General features: G+C 40.6%; 1 protein-coding gene across 1 annotated transcript; it reads right to left on the bottom strand.

Annotated features, from left to right (window-relative positions):
* Positions 1 to 1580: 1580 nt before the first annotated feature.
* Positions 1581 to 7468, bottom strand: oprd1b (opioid receptor, delta 1b). The gene is made up of 3 exons (XM_058646697.1): positions 7050 to 7468; positions 5072 to 5427; positions 1581 to 4891 (listed from the first exon to the last, which is right to left on the bottom strand). Exons 1-3 carry the CDS (start codon positions 7301 to 7303, stop codon positions 4362 to 4364), a joined length of 1140 nt encoding a protein of 379 aa, XP_058502680.1. The 5' UTR covers positions 7304 to 7468; the 3' UTR covers positions 1581 to 4361.
* Between the last annotated feature and the right edge of the window lie 13856 nt (positions 7469 to 21324).

Genomic DNA, 21324 nt, shown 5'->3' on the forward strand with positions numbered 1-21324 from the left:
GCACTTTTAGGAAGTTTATGTCAACGCCAGGATGAAAGTAAAGGCAGCATTTTTGTGGCACTCATCCAGACTAAGGGTGCACTGGTTCAAATGTTTCTGCGTGTTTTACATCTTTATTTGTTTGTTTTAATTGTACTAAAACAATGTTTGAAAACAGTGCGTGCTGAAGTGGTTTGAGACCAGTGTTATTGGTCTCAAACCACTTCAGCCGTTTTTAGATGAGCATTTCCTGATCCTCCATCAATTTAACCCAGGGCTGTATTTGTTGCTTTTACTGTTGTATTTATCTGTATTTTGTTTTTGGTTTTATTGCTTGTTGGAGAATCGTGTCTTTGAAATGACTCAGCACAAATGTGTTGTTAACAACTTCATAGTTAATAAATGGTCTAAAATGACTCTATCGGACTATGTCAGTATCGGTAGATACTCGAGTTTGTGGTATCGTCCCATCCCTAATTATTTTGCAAATGACCTGTTTTTCTAAGCTTCCACTGCTTTTTTTGGTGTCTGCTCTGAAAATGGCTGGCAGCCAATGAGTTAATAATGAATAAATGATCAATAAATAAAATGTCTTAAGAGTCATCCAGATGAAACAGAGGAGAAAACAAAACTACTGGATATTCTGAGCTTCGGATTATTGAATTATGGATTATTAGTGCGTCAGAGCTGTCCTAAATGCTGCTCTGTTCTTTTTTCCCCCCTCATTATTTGTTTGAGTGCATGTGCAATCAGTGGTTACGGTTAAAAGTTGAAAGATTTTTAAATTGTCCTCATTATACTGGAATTTGTAATAGAAAGGCATCTCTGGCTGAACATGTTTTTTTAATGCTTGTTGCATTAACATTTAATACAAATGGGAAACAAATAATGTTGCATGGCTGCCTCTTCTTTTTTCCTTTGCCTCCTTCCCCTTTCTTCCCTTCTTTGTTGAAGAAAGCACTTCAGTGTTCATATTTCCAAATGCCAACTTGCAGTCTACTTGCGTCAGGAGTCGGCTTGACTAAATTATTCATTTTGATGCTTTTTTTACTAATTTACACAGTGGACATGGAGCCATGTATATTTCATAGGTAACAAACTTGTCTCTGGAGCACAGAGAAAATCAGCCTCATGTCACCCCGATCCCCAACCTCACACCTCACCATCACGATTATCTATTTAAGTCTGCTCCGTGTGGCGGCGGCGGCAGCGGCGGCTCTGCACTGCCTTGTCTATGTTATGTATGAGCCTCCGACAGACTGAACGTCTCTGATTGCTAATTAATCAGTTCACCCTGGTTTTCAGTTCTTCCAGACATCATCAGTCTTCCAGCAGAGAATGATTTCAGCCCTTTTAATGTGTGCAACAACAATTAACCACAGAGCCGTTCCTCAACTGTGTAATTCATAGACCACAGTAACCTATAGTTGATGATGTGAGCTTTCCTACACTCCTCACTGGCATTTACATGAGGAATGTTTGAAGTGTAATGACGTGTGTGGAATGATGATCACACGACTGCACAATAATTATTGAATGAAAAATCCTTCTTTTAGAAAAGATAATATAATGGGTTTTTTTTATTATTCTTTCATCCAAATGACTTTACAACAGTTGAATGATGGGGTTCGACTGACTTTGTGCTCAGTTACAGACTTTAGAGCGGTTTAATTGTCAGGACAAGGCTGGCGATGAGCCTACATTCAACACATTTTGTGGCTGGACAACAATAGCAATAACAACAATACTTACAATAAGCTCATACAAATATACTTATTACATATGTGCAGCCAAACCCTGATGTAAAATACTGCACCCATGTACCCAGACATTTTTACTGTCCAAAGATATCAGAAGCACACTAATTCCCTCATACATAGTATACCATATCTTTTTTGTTTATAAAATACATTTTTCTATCTATTTAAATATTTACATCTTCAGCTTGGGGCACAAATCTATAGACAGGCTGCGGGAGATGATAGGATTTGTTGACAATCCTGTAAATGTAGAAAATCACAAGCCTTTAGATGAAAGAATGATTTGGCACCTCCATGATCCATCCCTGACTTATTATACATTGTGCTTTTATTCCGTTCTGTCACGTTTACACATTCATTTCCGATGCATCTCATTCATTTCTGCTTTCCTCCTGTGACCGGCTGCTGCCAGGGGGGGTCAAAGGCCACTGGGCCCTGAATCCACATCGACCCAAGCGGTAATCGATACTTCATCGCACAAACTAATTATATGTGTAACTCCTATGAGGCCTCACTGGCATTTACAGAGTACAAGTTGTTATTATAACATCTATAATAACGATCACACAAAAAAATACTATTTATTTAATCAAAACTGTAATAAATGTTTCAAAACCAAAGCTCTTACACGATACATCTTGTGCTAATTCAGCGAAAGGACGAAAGCACATCTATACTGTATTGACTGAAACTCATAAAAAAACGTCTAACTCTAAAAAAAACAAATTCACTTTTTTGCAAAGAGAACTCGTAACGCCGAAGGCATCATGGTACAGATTTCCATTCAGCTGAATAAACTGTCCTCAACAATGCAGAAAACATTTAGAAAGTAAAAAGCTGTAAAACGTTAAAGACTTTTTTTCTTTTACTTTCTTTTTCCAAGGTGAACAAAAAGCACTTCGTGTAAATACATAATTCATTCTAAGTAAAGCTCAGTGGTACAACAACTTGACAGCACATTTGAACAACAATAAAAAAAAAAGAATACATTATCTATATACTATGCTGTCACATAACAGTATTATCTTTATACTGATTCTGCAAACAATGTCACTGACTTGACTGTGTGAAAAACAGCAAGCGTCTAAACATCACCAAGGTAAAATAGTTCATAATTAGTTGTAACGTGTATATGGAGATGTCTTTTTTGCCAATGAATTCCGGATTTGTTCCGCCTCAGACGTCACCTGTACAGCGACACACATTAATAAGGTAGAGGAATGACACAGATACATGGCTCAAAGCTCAAATATGATGATTTCCACTTTTTAATTACAGTGTGTGTGTGTGTGTGTGTATGCAGCCTTTGTCTGTAATTCTTGAGTCTCAGCTAAACACATTATTCACATTATTGTACCTCTCCACTGAGGCTGGGTGACAGTCATGATTTATGGCCTGTTAGATTTGGAAAGAGATGCACATTTATTTGTGTCGGCTCCGTGGAGAGTTTGAATCTTCAATCTCAAGAGTTTCAAATGAGATTCAACATTAAAGCTGCTGTAGATTTGATGACGGTGATGTGTAATGTGAAAGGAGAGGCTTATAATAACAAGTCCACAGTTTATTACCGGGTTCCCCTCAGACTTAGAGAGTATTAGTGTTTTGTTTATTGTTGCCTGCGACTTCATTATGGGGTTCATTCTCACATCATATTTTTGTCTAAGTGCTGTTTTATCCACATTTCTAAAACAGAAAGTCATTTCACAGCCTCAATAAACTCATTTATATTTAAATGCAAATCAGTGCGTAACAATGAATCACTCTAGTGTCTTCCTTGTGGATGCTCTGCCCGTCCTGTGCTATTGCCACCTTCATGTCCTCCTGCTACCAGGGGATTTTCTCCGTCTGCTCGCCGTGAAAAGTGAAAAACATATTTTTGTGGGATTCAGTGAGTGTAGATTATAGACTCATCCTATCATACACGGGCTGTACAAAGACTCTCAGGCATGGCCTCGTCTGTGTATTAGGGGATTATTTCCTATCTAACTATATGTGCATTGAGAAGACATGAGTCCTACATTGTTGTGAAGACCAACAGACATTATTAAAGCTCTGTGTAAGCACTAAAAGGCCAGGTGTGTTTGGTGTACAGCTAAAGTGAAACTAAGCACCTCTGTGTTACCATTACATAAGAATGGGCCCTATATATATCTGTGTGTGTGTGTGTGTGTGTGCAAATAATCTACACTAATGTTCAGCAAAGCTGACAATAGCCAATGGAAAATTGACAAATCTAGAACTGGTTCAAGAGAAAGCCTTTCACATATCTGTGTTTTTGGAGTAAAACAAACAAACATGCAACTCTCTGTAGTGACTGTAGTGTGTGTGTGAGAGCGCAATAAGCATGTTCTTCATATAGACTCCGTAGTCTATATACTCCATAGTGTTCCATTCCCTCATGTGCAGACATGGCTGTCATCATCCTGAAAGATAATCCATGAAGGACCGTGTCTCATAAACATGTTTGCCAACTAATTTCATTACAGGAATTCGAAAAAAAACCCCACAATCAATATGTTGTCTTGACGATGCTCGGACTCAAACTCCTGTGGTGGAAAATTGTGTGACCTCAGTCTGGAGGTCGTCCTGAACTGTCCCGCCCCCGAACTGACCCATGTCTAGTCAGGCGGGCGGTCCCTCTGTCCCCACAGGCGCACAAACGGACGCAGGCTCCCGCGTGCTGTTGCGTGCTCGTGAGAAGCTGTTCTGCTCCAGGCGGGATCGATAGGGCAGGCAAAAATCCCTGAAGCACCTCTTGAAGTTCTCGTCTAAGAAGGCGTACAGCACCGGGTTGAGACTGCTGTTGGTGTAGCCCAGAGCGATGCACAGATGCCAGGTGGCCATGACTAGGAGATCCTTGTGGTCAATATCCACCATGGTCTTGACAATGATGAAGATGTGGATGGGAGTCCAGCAAACGATGAAGGCGGCCACGACCACCAGGACCATGCGGGTGATCCGCCGCATGTTCCTGTCTTTCTCTTTGGAGCCTGAAAGCAGGCGGACACTCTTCAGTCGTAGGATCATTAGACCGTAGCATATGGTGATGACCAGGACAGGCACAACAAAGGCCACGATGAACACACAGATTTTCATCAGTGTGTCCCAGTACCACTCTGGTTTGGGAAATGTGAGTGTGCAGGCTGTAGTTCCTAGGGATTTAAACAATTAGAAGTTTAGTAGAGGGCCATGTGGAGAAGCTAATTCAAGTTAATAACCCAGCTCAAATGTACTCTCTTTTACTGCGTGATTACTCCCTGAAATCAACGGGGAGTTTTTATATAGTATTGGAAAATTGAAGTGTTTTCTCTGCAACAATAAAAGTCCCTCACCTTTATCTGTCACCTTGGTAACGGCTATGATCATCACAGGAACCCCGACAGCAGAGGCGAGGATCCAGATGCACACGTTAATAAGCTTGGCTTTGGCGGGTGTACGGAAGTCCAGGGCCCTCACCGGATGACACACGGCGATGTAGCGGTCCACACTCATCATGGTGAGCGTGAAGATGCTGGTGAACATGTTGTAGTAGTCTATGGCGATGACCACCTTGCACAGCAGCTCCCCAAAGGGCCACGTCCTCATCAGGTATTTGGCGCTCTGGAAGGGGAGGGTGCTGGTGGCGAGAGCGTCCGCGAGGGCCAGGTTGAAGATGTAGATGTTGGTAGCGGTCTTCATCTTGGTGTACCTGATTGGTTGGGAGGAAAAGGACTGAGCTGTTTTCATTTCTAGTGTCTCACAGTCAGTGGCAGTTCTTGATAGTTGGGGGTTACGGATTTATTTCATGGTCAGCTGGCTGCTGTGATGATGATTTCTTGAGTAATTGACGAAGAAAAAACCAATTTATTATTTAATCAAATCCGAGTCCTCCCCCCGAGACCAATTATCCACTATTTCCTTCTGAAAGATGTTGTAATAAAAGAGCTTCTTAGATGCATAATGTTTTAACGGCACTTTACTAAATGCATTACAGCTTCTGTGATCTTCCTTTTTGTGAGCGGTTTTGTCTGAATGCCAGCGGAACAGCTGTCGGGCTCAACGTGAACCCACTGTAAGATACACACATTTGATTTAATTAGAGCAAAGGGCAGTGAAAGTTTGAGGGAAGACCTTATATTTTCCTCTTAATCTAATAGATGCTTGCACACCATGCAGGCTTCTAACTCGGAATGTAATTGCTTCGCGACAGGCAGAGTGAGCACAGCGTCTCTTATTTGACTATAGTGAAATCAATTTCGATTGGATTTCTGCAGCAGCTTGGTGAGATGTTAAGGTGACAGTGGAGGTCCAACCATCGTCTCACTGCGTTGTACTTTAAGCTGCATCATTCACCATCGAATTGACAAGCAATTTCTTAACACGCGGAGAGCGGGAGGGGAGGGGAGGGTTTAATACGCTGCCTGTTATTAACAAGACAAATGCATGGGCCTGAGTTTACTGTATGATTCCTGACAGGTGTGATTAATAAGATCATTTAAATGCCAAAAACTGTGCGTGTGGTCTTTGTGGTTTTTGTTACCTCTTAAGGACCTTTCATTGTGTAAATACTGACATTGTCAGGACCAGTCGTCCTCCGCAGTCAGACCTAATGAGGCAGAACCTCTCAGGCTCTCGTTAAGGTTAGATGCGTTAGGGTTAGAGGGCAGATGTGACTTGTGTTTAAGTAACAGTACTCAGGCATTAACTGGTTATGGTTTGATTAGGCTGGACAAAGGATTGGGAGTCTCTGAGAGTGTGTGTGCGTGTGTGTGTTCTTGTATAGGTATATCTGTGAGGATCAAAAACGTATGAACCTAAGGGAGTGAGGACATTTTGGGAAAGTGAGGACATTTTGGTTGGTCCTCACATTCTGTTTCCACTTAAAAGAGCCTTTTTGAGGGTTATTACTTTGTTTTAGGGTTAAGGTTAGAATTGAATTGAGGTTTAGGTTAGGTTAAGACTAAGGGTTATGCACTTACTTTTGATGGTTAAGGGGTTAGGGAGTGCATTATGTCTATGAGTGTCCTCAGTATGAATGCTGTGTGGTGAATGGCTCTCAGATGTAAAGGAACTGTGGCCGACAGGACAATCAAAATGGATCATGGGTCATTATTTTTGTGAATTATCAGCATCTTTTTCGATTGCTTTGTTTGACAGATTTTTAAACATATATTGAAGATGATGTAAAAAATGTCTCTGGGTCTGATTATTTCGCTGATGATCTGCAGGATATTTTACATTAAAAAACAAAAACAAAAACCCGTCCAGTGTTATTTATTGTTCTGTTTCTAATTTGTTTGCGGTTCTTTGTTTACTGTGTGCATTTCTTACCTGACCACTCCATACATGACAAGCACGTTTCCCAGCAGTCCCACCACACAGATGAGGGAGTAGAGAGCCGTGATACAAACGGCGAGGATCAGACTTGTCGTGTCTCTGGCTGCGTCTGCGCCGGTGTCGTTGCCTTGTGAAGAAAGCGGGAGCAGATCCTCAGAAAACGTGACATTAATAGGAGTTAAGGAGACGGAGTGACCAAGCTCCTGCACGTCACGCAGCTCGTCGGGAACAAGAGTGGAGAACTCCATAGTCCAAAGATTCTGCGGGGTTTTATGTGGAGTCGAAGATTTCCAGTGAAGGTGCACAAGGGCGCACGGAATTTGGACCGCGAATTAATGGTGAAGACACCACACTGGATTCTCTCTCTCTCTCTCTCTCTCGCTCTCTCTCTCTCTCTCCCTCTCCCTCTCTCCGCGCGCGCTGCGCCCTCCCTTCGGCTAAAGCGCAGTGGCGCACACACAAAGAAGGATAACATTGTTTCCTGCACTCTTCTCTGCCGAGAGGGAAACCACTTGTCATTGTGGTTTAATTAAACCCAGCAGAGTGTGATGCTTCACCACATCGCCCTTTTTTTTTTTTTGGTATTCTTGTTTCTGACTGTTTGCCTCTTTGCTCCACCTGTACCAGCCAGCAAGTCATTAATGTCAGTCAAAGCCAGTCCAGCAATCTTTCAATATTTGATTGTATTTTCACAGCTCAATTAGTCTCCACAGAGTCATATTCCTCTAGTTACAGACCGCCCCTGTGCTTCTTCTTCTGCACTCCGTGGCCTACAGCTGCTGGAAGCAGAGCTTCATTAGGGGAGATGCCTGACTGTTAGCAGGAAATTACAGGAGTGATGCACTTATGTGGGAGTAGCAACGCTAATCACTCACTCACTCACTCACTCACTCCCTCCATGACCATCATGGCTGGAGCCAATCCCAGCTGATGTAAACTCTGGACAGGTCACCAATGTAGAGACAGACAGCCATTCACACCTACGCTCAATAACTCAGTCACCAAGCTGCATGCAAGCTCCACACAGAAACACCCTGGCCTTGGTTGAGCCGGGATTCGAACCGGTGACCTTCTTGCTGTGAGGCATTTGTGTGTATTTGTACTGTATATACAAATATTAAAAAAAAAAAAAAGAATATACAGTGCTTAACAAATTTATTAGACCACCTGTTAAAAAAACTTTCAAAAACTCGTTTAAAACTAAAAATGTTTTTTTTTTTTAATTATTTAGCAAATAACAAACTGAATGAACCTTTAATACCCATATTTGAGCCGGCTCACTGGGCTTCTCTGAGAAGTCAGGAATTCAATCAATCGAGCACAACATTCAACCACTAAAAGAAAGTTTTTAGCACTAAAAATATAATTTTGGTTATATGAACTTCTACATACTGGTGTATTAACCATTACAGAAACATGAACAATAATTTAATTTAGGGCAGCTGTGGCATAAACCATATATACATATATATATACATATATATATATATATATATATATATATATACTATCTAAGATACTATCTAACATCCTTGCTTCCTATATCATCCAACCTATAGATCATTCAGAAGTCGGGTCAGGTAGGAAGTATCACATGACTTGGTTTGATCAGTCATCCTGATCTGAAATCATTAAAGCTGCCAGTGGTGCAGGCAGCGGTTAGTTTGTTAGGGGGGTGATTTATTAATCACAGTTATTATCAATAAATCCACAAGTACACTATAAATCATAAAAAAATAAATAAATATGAAGGCCAGTGTTTTTATACGACGATGTTGTTTGTTATGGTATTACAAAATAATATTTTTAAAACATGAAAAGAGTAGAAATCAAATTTAAATGAATGATAATGTAAAACGCTCGTGAAAACATGTGTGAGAGTATCGCATCACTTCATCTAATAAAACATAATGTTTACTCGTAAACAGCATAAGTGATTTACTCTGGTGCAGATGAGTTAACATTAAAGCATTTTTTACAACTTGGTGTCACTCCTGCCCCCTTTAAAGGGGGTGAAACGGTTCTGATAGCTCGTTGCAGTTGTCACATTTGTGGATCTTGAAGTGAAGCCTACACTCTGTCCACATCACCCTTTATATTTGCTGCCTGGGTAATTGTGTTGGTATCAATTACACGTGCATGAGCAAACACATTGATGCAGGCACACAGGCACCTTCATCTGAGATGTGTGTTTGTCCTGTGGGACAACACGTAATCAGTGCTGCTCATGTTTAGCCATAAGACACCACATTCCAGATTGATTCTTTACCGCTCATCCCTGGATCAAAGAGTTTCACTATTACCATATACAACACTGCCTGGGTTTTTTTTTAGTTTTCCTTCATGAAAACTCCTGATTACACAGGTGTTTCACTTCACAGCAGGTGTACCCATTTAAAAATGTCATCAAAGCACAAATTTATCTTTTTTTTCCCCATAGCCCATTACCTTGAATACCAGGAACAACACACAGCTGCATGTGATCGTGTGCATCTGCTGTAACTGGCGCGTGCATATACTCATCCCCAGCATGTTTAAGAGCATTTCTCAGGGGTTAGTGCTTATTTGAATGCAGGCATATTGAAATCCTCTTGTGGCCGTGTCTGTAGTGTTTCCCCACTGCCTTCGTGCGCTCTGCAAAGTGACCTTTACGGACTTAACCCTTACCACCAGCATCATCGCCGCACAAAGCAGGGATGGTGAGAATAATAGAGCCAGCTCGCTGAACAAAAGCTCTGAAGCCTGCCTCTACTTTTCCTCCCAAAAGACAGATTATGTGCATCCCTCTAACTGATGAAAAGCAGTAATTAAAATTATTTGGCTCATTTGGGGAGTTTAGCAAGCTCATTTCACCTTCACTGGCTCGAGGGTTATTTGTCATATGTGGCTCCTGTTTGGATTACTGGCCATTTCTGAAAGGTTTTTCAACATAATGTTCATTTGTCTACCGAGCAACAGTGGCACCAGCAGAATATGGATTGTTTTTCTGGCTCACTGCCTGAGTACAGACTGAAATAGTTCAATTAGGGGCTGCAATGATTATATTTCAGTTAGTTTTTTTCAATAATTAAAACAAACTTTTTGATTGTTCAACTTCTTAAATGTGAATATTTGTCTCTGCTCCATATGAGGAAGAAATCATTCAAACTGTATCATTTTGGTTTGCGGACAAAACAGCACATTTGAGAACAGATGATGCCTTTGAGCTTTCCCTCAGGAGCTGCCGCAGCACAAATCTAATTTATACAAATATATAAACATATGCATGATGTTCCACACAGACTTGTATATTTTACAGATTCGTGGAGCACAGTCATCTTTGGTTTATTCAATTCAATTCCATTTTATTTATATAGCCCCAATCCACAACATACATTACAATCTTATAAAGCGAAGAGAAACACAACAGTTCACACTATGAGCCAAATACAAATGCTGCTGGTTACTTTATGTTTATTGGTATTTGAAAATATTTGAACATGGTCAACATTACATCGTCTAAACATCCACATGTCAGCATTGTCATTACTTGCTGCTGTCTGCTATTTCATTATGAAAACCTTCCATATGTGTGTCTGTGGGTCTGAAGAGCAAACATGAAAACAAAAGGAACTGGCCCACCAGCATCAGAATCTGGCCCGGCAGATTATTTAAAAAAAATGTGATTTTAAATTATTTGCTTATCTTCAGGAAAAAAATAAAATTTCATATCGAGTTCAGTGCTTTTATTGTGAAAAAATATGAACTGGTTCAAATCGATTCTGTTGCTAGAATTAACAGTTAAACTAAACTAAATGTTTGATTTTAAATATGAAAATGAAAACACTGCTGTTGTCATTGACAACAATGTCCATAAAATAACTACTTGCATATGTTAGGCTCAAAGAAGAAGCAGTAATTCTTAAAATTGAAATGATAATGACAGTAAATAACAGTACGAGTATGTATCTCACACACATTTGTCTTCGTAACAAGCTGGTGATTAAAGACAACGTCCACATTATTGTTAGTTTAAGGCAGCAAACGAGGGTTTTTGTTTGTGACTGAAGACGTTTTAAGGCACTTTTGTCTGATGAAGATACCATGCTTTGCCAAAATATTCAATTGCTTCCAAATAATAATATAATTTACCTGCTGATCCCTGCTGTACAGCAGTGAGTACCAAAGACTGGGTCGGTACCTAATGATGTGTCATGAGAGATTTTGTTTTTGGTCCCCAAGCAAATTTACATAAAAACCTTTAGTTAAGATTCATGTGTTCATTCATGCATAAAATGGAGTTTAATTAATGTACCAAAGATCTCTTGGAGATGGCTGTACATTATATGCACAACTTTACTCTTGTCATGACCATGGTTATAATAGCTTTGGATTTTTCATTAGTTCTGTTTTTAAAATGAGTTCGATTTAATTCTTTTTAAGAGCGCGTTTGCTAGTTTTTATTCGGTTTTATTTGTTGTAAATGCTCAGTTTTCGTATAGTATTTATTAGTTTTAGCGTTAGTTTTATTTGTTTGTAATATGGAGTATTTGCCAGGGGCAAATAGGCGATAATAAGTATTGTGCCGGCAGAGAAAAAATAAACACACTTCATATGAACCCAAGAGGATTATGTATGAAATTAATTCCCAAAGACGAAAACCAAGCACATTTTCACTACAGTATTAGTTCGTTTTATAAACACACAATTCAGTTTGTTAGATATCTTTCTTTTTTTAACAATTAAAATGTTATTTCATTTTAGTTGTCATCATCTCGTTAGTTTTTGTTCACGACAATAACCTTGGTCCTGACTTTGTTTGGGAAACACTGCAGTAGAGGATACACACCACAGAAAGTAAATTAGCTACAATCATATTAAGTTTTAATATCTGTCACAGATGTGTGACACCTGCTTCTGGAGCGGAGCTTATACAAGATTACATTAGACACACACACACACACACACTGAACAGAACTAAAAATACCAGAGTGCAGAGTATAGGTCGTCCCTGTAATGGCAGCAGGCAGTGTGTAATGTATATGATGAGCCATATGTTTAGTTGGACACAAATGTGAGCTGTGTCGGTAATGCGCCGTAAAAGAGTGAGAAATGTGTCTGGACATGGTGTGGCCGACACTTACAAAACGCAGCCGTTGCTGTTGCTACGTTTATGTTTTTTCTGTTCTCCCCTCAGGGGGAAAACCATGATTTATCTGTAAAGGCCAGGCATGATTACTCGCATCACTCTTCTGCCCAATGAAAACCTTGGGAAGCATTACGCTGCCTCTCTAAACCCATCACATTTATGGCCGGAATTCAGTTTTCAAGTGGGTTTGATGTTTGGGTTTTGCATTAAGAGGGAGTGATGAAGAGGACGCATGCTTCATTTCCTAATAACACTACATTAGATAAGAAGATTTTGCTGATGATTGATTCAACCTCAATAAATCCACTGTATTATCTTGATGGGTTGTTGTATATTGTACATTCCACTTGCAGCCATCATGGATTTCATATGTTGCCAGCTTTATGGCTGCAAGTGTTTCATATCTGCTGTCCAGTTGCAATATCTCGTATATTTCACCAGTTCTGATATAAACTATTTTTTAACGTACAAAAGGTCAGAGAAAAGGAAATAAATACAGTGTTGTATCCTGACATTTCATTTTCCCTGCTGCAGGTGTCGTTCTGCGCAGACAGGAGAGAAATCACATGGAAACACATCTGCTGAGGCTTAGCACAGTTTTAATGCCGGAGTGTGGAACTGTTATATTGGAGCCTTTGCCAAACAAATGAATGTTAACCAGTGCTGATTAACATAAATCCTGTGCTGCAATGTGTTTCATGTCAACCAGCAAATGACTGGTTTGCCAAATCTGAATAAAAGATAATTAATTGTATTCAAAATAATGGGCTACTGTGTTAGAACTGATGATGGAATTTCTGTGTTTGGTCATGTTTGTGTCATTACTCTCGCCGCCAAATCAAGAGACACTGATTCCACACAGCGTGCTCAGGTTACCTGTTGTTGTTATCAAAGACAAAGGACAGATGAGCTTCTGCTCACAGGCATGTTGTCAATCCCATATCTAGCTACAGTATACTCAGGCTGACCTGTTGGACTTTCAAGTGTGAACTCCCGTTATCTGCCGACTGGGGAATAGGCGAGAACTTTTTTTCTATAAATACACTGATACTGAGGCCTGAAGGACACTGAACAGACGCTGAAGCCACTGTGACACCAAGGAACTGCAGGCTTACAGTACATCTGCTGATCTTACAGCCTACAGTAGCTAGGTTATTGCATTGTTGCCCCTGGTTTTCTGTGCAGTAAGCCTCAAGGGACATGAGTCATAATTATTAACAGCTCAGTCTTCATGATTGTGAGAGATTCATCTTTGTTTGATCAGTGAATAAGAGTTGTCTCAGGGAAAAGCAAAATAAACCAGCCACAGCACCGTCCAGGGACTGGGCAGCCAGAGAAATGATTAATTTTCTGACTGCGTCACATCATCGCAATGATGCATATGCTGTCTTTTTGCAGTAAATTAGTGTGTGTTTGTGTGTGTGTGTGTGTGTTCCAGGTGGGGACCTGAATCTGTTTACACAGTCACGTTGTGGGGACTTGTTCAGCCACTGGGGGGGGGGGGATCAGGTTAACAACATCTGCCATCAGTGGTGCTGGTGTTGGCTGAAGAAAGAGAAAGAGGAGAGGGAGAAGACCTGTTAGGAGGTAACAAGACTGTGGAGGTGAGAGTAGGGACTTTTAATGTAGGAACTATGACTGGAAAAGGGAGCGAGCTGGCTGAATTGATGGAGAGAAGGAAGGTAGATATGTTGTGAGACCAGGTGAAAAAGAAGCAAGTCCAGGAGCATCGGAGGTGGATTCAAAGTGTTCTAACATGGTTTGGATGGAAAGCCAAATGGGGTAGGGGTCATTTTGAAGGAAGAGAGTGCTGGAGACATACTTCAGGAAGATTGGCGAGCGTAGAGTGGAGATTGGAGAGTGGAGGAAGATGCTCACAGGTAGATTTTATGCAGAAGATGCAATCTGAGGGGGAGAACGTGGCTTGGCATTATTGGATGGTAATCTGTAAGATGGCTTTGGAAATCAAGAAGGGGGAGAGAGTGAAGGGGAGAAGTTCAGAGAAGAGTTGTGACAGGCTCTTAGAGGTAGTGAAGAATTAACAGATGAGGGATACAGGTGTTTGAAGTGTCCTCTGGTGCAGTTGGAGTAACAGATGGGTTCAAGGTGAAGGTGGGATTACATCAGGGATCAGATCTGAGCCCCTTCTTGTTTGCAGATCATATTGCAGATAATGTAATCTGTAGTGAGAGCAGGGGACAGGTGGAAGAGAGCCTGAGGTGACAGGGGCTTACAAGATAAACAAGAGTTCAGGCTTTGAAATTGCAAATTTGTTGTTTTTCTTTGACGTGTGAGCATTTGCAGAAAGCAATGGTGCATCGTGTGTTGAGATGTCGGGAGAAGATGTTCGTGCTGTGTGTTTATAAGATCAAATTAAATGTGTTTTGCTGTTTTGTTCAGTTCAGTTCAGGTCAATTTGATATGTTGCTGCTGTATGTCTGCTTTATAATGCATGGATATTAATAACACATTAATTCACACATTCCCCTGGTACAATTAGGGTTTGAAACATGTGGTGTGATGTGAATGAATAGGTAAATATGGACCTGAATCCTGAGTGATACTTGGAAACACCTCATGGAATATAAATCCAAAGTGATATCTTATGAATAAAGAATTTATTTAGAGTTGGTCGACTGGTTTGTAAGAAATTAATTAGTCACACTAGCAGTTTATCACTCCACACAATTCTCATTGCGTCGGTTTCTGTGATTGAAAAGGTACTGATGCTTACCACAGTAAGCCTCCCCACACAGGCATAGCTGTGATTTTCAGATTTTCACTCCGCAGCTGATAACCAAAGATCCAGTCTCCCACTCTCAAGATGTTATTGTCATGTGTTAATCTTTCACAGTGGTATTCTGCAATAATTGGGCAGAGGTTTAGCCGTTTCAGCTGACAATTAGTTACGCAACAGCAATCTGCCTTGGTCTGGGACTTGATTAGTTTCTAGCACACTTTAGATATAACAAGACAGACACAGCGTGTACTCATTCACTAACACTAAATCCTTTTCACCTGTGAACACATTGTACACCACTTTCTTGCAGAGTGGTGAGACTGTTATAGCTTCTTTTCTCTTTTGAGGTGAAAGGGTGGCACACAATTATGACTAAATGTTTACAACCTCCAGCATAAGATGACTGAAAAAAATTTTCAAGGTTCTTTTTCACGTCAGGTTATGTGGTGTCTCTCCTCCATCATCCACTGTGTGTTAATAAGTGCAACGGCAGAGCTTCTGTCCTTGACCCTTCACAAACATGACAATTCATGTTTTGTGGTATGCTCGCTGTGACCGCTGGTTATAAATTATAACGTGTTTAATGTGTGTGTGTGTGTTCTTGTATTTGCTGCTTTGTGAGGACCAAAAGTTGTATAAGCCATACAAAGTGAGGACATTATGGGAAAGTGAGGACATTTTGGCTGGTTCTCTTTTTCGGGTTTAAGACCTGGGTAAGGTTAGGGTTAGGATTAGGCATTAAGTTGAGATGGTAAGCATGTGCATGTGGTTTGGACTGTGGTTAGGTTAAGGTTAGGATTAGACATTAGAATAGAGTTAGAATTAATTTTATTTGCACACACACACCAATAAGTGTGATAAATCTGCTCCTGGTCTCGCTTCTATCTTTACCTCACCTGCCTCTTGTCCTTTCTCTCCCCTCTTTCTGTTTCCCACCTCTCCTCCTTTCACCCAAACAGGTCGAGGCAGATGACCACACTTCTTTGAGTCTGAGGTGTTTTTTTTTCCTCTCCACTGTGTGAATCGTTGGGTTTCTCTGCTCTCTATAATATTGTCTGTATATACAGTGCATTGAGATCATGTATGCTGTGATTCAGCACTACACAGTTAAAATTGAATTGAAAGAGAGAGAAACTGCCCTTGTTGTAATATTTCTTACACAGCCATCACTCACTCTTTCAGAGCCAGCTGATATTTTTACTTAATCACAGTGGAAATGGGGGTGGATGTTGGAAAGGTGTGAAATGAGATGGAGGAGATCACATCGTCATCGCTCCCTTTCAAAAAAGTATCTGCTAAGAGAGTGCAAAAGGAAATGACTGTCATTTTCTGAAAGATTCCCTGATGACATTTGTCAGTGTCCAGGAATCTATGCAAGATAATGTCAGGGTTTCAAGATATCGCATGAGGTGAAGCACAGGAGCTTTATTTCAATGCATTTTAGGTTTAGTATTTGGCTTTCTTCTGAATTGGCAAAAGGTGTTTAATGATGCACTAAGTGAATGTATGTTACGGAGTGTGTGTAGCTAACGGATCAATGTGGCAATGTTTGTGCAGATGCTATTAAGCTGAGGGGTGAAATGTGGATATCAATCAGAACAGCACGGGAAAAATATATCGATTCTGACCAGCAGAATGTGGACGGAATGACTTACAGGCTGACAGAACACTGAGGGAAGAACAAAGGAGGAACAGATGAAAAACAACTATGACGTTGGAGTTTGAAAGCAGGTGTTAAAAGGAGACAAGTGCATGGCAAAGAAAAGGACTAGAAAATAAAAACAAAATCAAGCGTTCGACTGAGAAGATCTTTGTGATTAGTGTGACAAAAAATGAGTTGCTCAAATGTGGTTGTCAAGGAAACAGTGGCCCCCAATTTGTATATGAATTCTTCCTGAAAGAGCCAACAAGACCATCTCTACACCTCTGCCATGTGCTTTCCTCTCAGACATGAGCTGCCCTCACTGACACCTGCAGTGACACATACAGATACGTTTACGTGCGCACCCAGCCATCAAGGACACTGCATGGTGAATATTCGGGGATGGAAACTTTCAGAAAGGACACTTGTTTGTGCTCATTTGTATCACTGAGTCAGTGTGCTTTTTCCTCTTTTGCTTACAGTAACTGGCCTTGGTTTACCAGAGAGGATGTTGCTCTACTCTGTGTGCATAGGAAGCTTTTATTTCATAAGTCACAATGCACACTCTGGCTGGTTTGTCTGTTCTGACCGCTGTCTAACCCTAACCCTAACCCATGGCTGTGCAACATGGTGGCCTCTGCAAAGTAAGAAAAACATTTTTTACTTGTGTATTCAACCCTTCTAAATGTTGGTGCCTTTAGTGGTGAGACTCCAATGAAGTGATTGGAAAACAATATTATTGTGTATGCTCATTATATATTACTACAACAACAATTCTAATGGTGGCCATGCACAGTACTGTATATATGTTTACGTTGTCTGCAGTCCTGGTTTGACAGCCGGTTGTGTAATTGGTGAATCATATTGGTGTTGATCATCATAATCATATACAACTTTTAAAAGACAAGACAGCCTAATTTGTGTAATGTCTAAAGAGTTACACAACTATGGCATAGATTTGAGAGAATGTATTATTTTGATGTTGGTGCCTCAGTTGAACAGATTTGTCTATACTCAGGATGTGGCTATAGTGTCCATAAGGATAACCAGGAGGATTGTACAACAGCACCTCTACATGTTAACACTCCTCAGGTGTTAAGTGGAGGACAGAACTGAAATAGGGCCTCAGCTCACTCTGGAGATGGCCTGGAACCAAACTAATGAGCTGGAATGACAGCAGTGACCTTAACTAACCGGAATTGTGAAGTGTTCTAAGCTCACATATTACCAGTAGAATTGATTTTCAAGAGAAATCAGGCATATTCTCACAAGAAGACAGGCCCTTTACAATTGTCCCTAGATGTTAGCATTTGAGTTCGCAGCTTCAGATGGCCACTGACATTTGCAACTGTTTAAAGGTCATGGCATCATTCAGCCTTTACAAAGTCTCCTTTACAACGTCTTCCTCGTGGCTAAGCAATAAGCTGGAAATGTACCACATGGCTCACAGCCAGTGCAATAACAGGTAGTGCACAAGCAGGTGCTGTGTAGGTTTGGCACCAGTCCATTCTGTCATTCTGTATAAAACAGCATCCATGCACTTCAATAGCTATGTTCAAGATTACTCTGAACTGAACGGCATTTGATCCAGAGTCACCAGTCTTTCATTCAGAGAGCCAGAGAGATTATTAAAGGTTTTCAGGCTCTGAAGAAATGGATAGGGGATTAGACTTAATGAATGTGCAATCCCCATGACTGGAGTGTCATAATATATTTTGGTTTAGCTGTTGAGACGAGAGAGGGAGTTATAGGATCATACATGCAGCACTGACAGGGCCTAAACCAGATCAAAGATAGACTTTTATGATTCATGTGTAGAAACTAGGTTTTTACATCGTGACATGAGAGACACAAAAATATCGTATTTCACTTTACGTTTTAATGTGAGCAACACATGTAGAATGAAATGAAAGGATGTCTGAGATGAATGGCATTTGTGATATCCATTTCATTGTGTCCAGAAAAGGCCTTGTATTGCATTTGTATTCATCTTTTATTTAACCTTTATTTAACCAGATAAAGACCTCTTTCACAAGGGTGACCTGGCCAATAAAGGCAGCGGCATTGTAGCAACACAAAGAACAAAACTGGTAAAAGAATGACTCCAAGGCAACGTTTACAAGCAGGCAATAGAGCAGCTTATTGCAATCAAAGCTTCCCGTTACCCTTCAAACACTAATGTTTGAGGCAAAGCGCTCACTGGCAAAATGCTGACTGCACACCAAAGCCTTCATTGGGTCCTTGTGGAAAAGCTGTTGTTAGCCAGAAGACACTGTAGTGCGATTAGTCAGCCAAGAGAAGAGTGAGGATGAGCACTGTATACCTGCCACTGGCTCCTACTTCTCTGCTTGTTTAATATCAGAGGACACAGTATAGAAATAGGGTTTCCAGTGGTGAGATGGATGAGATCACATCGTCAAGTGCCAACCTCTACACATATCACAATTCTGCTCGTGCAATACTGGGGAAGTATGTCATCTGAATGTATGAGAGTGTATAGAGTCCTTTGACAGTTGCAAACCTCTGTTACATACAGCTGTGAAAAGCAAAAGAGACAAGGCCACGGCCAAGGCTTTTAAGGAATGATTTCTTGGATGGATGTTTTTCCACTTGACAGTGTGTAAGTCCAGTGTGTAATTTCCGTTGTCAAAACATGCTCCCACACTAGTGTCGCTACCACCCCAGACTTACCTGACACCTGCGGTGAGTCTGCAGACCTTTCTGAAAGGATGACCTTAGCTACATGTTTCATTTTGTATAAAAATTAATTTCATTATCTAGCTCACTCATGTTTCAGAGAACTGAGGATAATACCTTTATATAAACTTTGCTGCCCTTTCACTTTGTTATGCTGTGTCAGTCATGTAAAAAGCATCACTGTCGCCATGGGCACGAAAAACAAAATATTTCTATGCTGAGAGTCGTGTGGACGTAAAGGCTTGAATGTAACGGACACTGTTCATACTGTAAAGTTACACACTAAGCTTTTTTCATTGACTTCAGTTCAGCAGAGTTTGGATGCTGCTCTGTCTCAGTTTCCATGCTCTCAAGGCCAAACAAGGCTCATTGAATAATTTCCAGCTAAAGAGGCGAGGAGAACCTCATTTCCATAAGAATAGTTCCAGCCTCATTACACATGATAATGGCATTGATAAGAACACTCTGAAATGGACATGACATTTTGAGCATCGCACGGAACCATTTGCATATTCATATTCTATAAAGGTTGCTTTTAGTTATTGGTCTGAATTAAGGTTTTAATCCAACAGTGAAACAGATGCCTTTATGCACCACTTTATTTGTTTTAAGGACCACTCAAAGACCTTTACACTACAGATCTGCTTACATTATGCTTACAGATGCAATATGGGCTTCAGTTGTCCAAAGACTTTAACAAATCAAGACAACAAACTAAGAGTGGCGGGTAAATGGATGGTTGACTTCATATTTTCTGAGCATAAGGTTCATGGCAGGAAGAAATTAACAATTTTTGGTGGTGATCTGGGTTTGGAACCATATTCAGGATTTTAAACAATGAAAAAAGAAAGAAAATATGCCCATTTATCCAGCAGTCATTTGACAGTTAGCAGATCACAGGTGTAAATAACCAATGGAATGTTGACTGAGTTCAATTTAGCTTCCTCAGTTTCAGAGTGCATACTGTCCAGACTAACATGAACTAAACAGAGCCATCGTAAATGCGATCAGTAACACCTGAGCTAAACATGCCAGAATGGTTGCTATGCAAAGAGCCCATAATTAACTGAGATAGAAGAGTTGGATGAACACTGAGAGGTGTGTACTCTGCAAGAGCCTCCTCTATTCATTAGTGGGATTGCTGCTAACAATCCCACTATATGCTGTTATGCTTTCTACTTTTCTACTTTTTCTTATTATTCAGCCTTGTGCCTTGAAGACATTTCAGCCATATAACTATGGTTGTTGCTTTACAATGAGTAGTTTCGAAAGTGCGTCAGTGGTGCTCTCTATGTATTTTTAATGGACCTGCTCTATCTCTGGAGGTGCCATCGCTATAGTAACTACTAACTGCAGTTGCCACACACAGTTGATTCAGATCAGCTAATTAGGCTGCTAACAGGTAAACACACACAGTGACAGCAAAGATACAGCTCATTTAGGACATTACTGATCGTGTGTCGCGAGTGTTCTTTTATTAAATTGTTTTAATTAATGACTTATACCGTTCCCACACTAGAGGATAATTGGCCAGATTTTGGTCCCGATCACACAACAGCTATTAACTGATAACACCGACAGTCCGCCTCCATATCTGTTTATATTCTAAAATCTCGTTAAATCACGTGAGTTTCTGTTTGATCCCAAATACCTGGAACCTCCTCCCTGAAACTGCTGCTAGCACTCACGCTGTGCCTAGCTATAGCTTCACAGCTAACTCGGTTGTTGGAGTCAACTCTTGAGGGTTTATGTTCAGTTATACATTACTCCTCATACTTACTTTGCCTAATTGATCGCCATGTTCAAAGACAGACAGGCTGCTGTCAAGCTTATTGCTCCCTGTAGCATGTGAGGTTCATTGATTTCCTGTTAAGATCTGTTACGTCTATCTCATCTCATAGTGTACTTGTTTTCCGGGCAGTCTCTTCTTTTGAGTGGACACAGTGCTGATGTCTGCACACAGGAATTATTTAGTAGTCAGTCTGATTCCACTGGTCATTTTCAAAATGGCTGGAACTGTGGTGTATGCATGATGTCACAATTCCCACCCACAATGCTACTA

This window comes from Solea solea, chromosome 13 (assembly GCF_958295425.1).
Source record: "Solea solea chromosome 13, fSolSol10.1, whole genome shotgun sequence".
Taxonomy (NCBI): Eukaryota; Metazoa; Chordata; class Actinopteri; order Pleuronectiformes; family Soleidae; genus Solea; species Solea solea.

Bases quoted from the DNA above. Each gene is read 5' to 3' on its own strand.
- oprd1b (XM_058646697.1), bottom strand. From the start codon at position 7,303: ATGGAGTTCTCCACTCTTGTTCCCGACGAGCTGCGTGACGTGCAGGAG. The intron at 5,428-7,049 runs GTAAGAAATGCA...CCAACCAATCAG, and splicing joins GTCATGTATGGAGTGGTCAG to GTACACCAAGATGAAGACCG. The intron at 4,892-5,071 runs GTGAGGGACTTT...TTAAATCCCTAG, and splicing joins TACCAAGGTGACAGATAAAG to GAACTACAGCCTGCACACTC.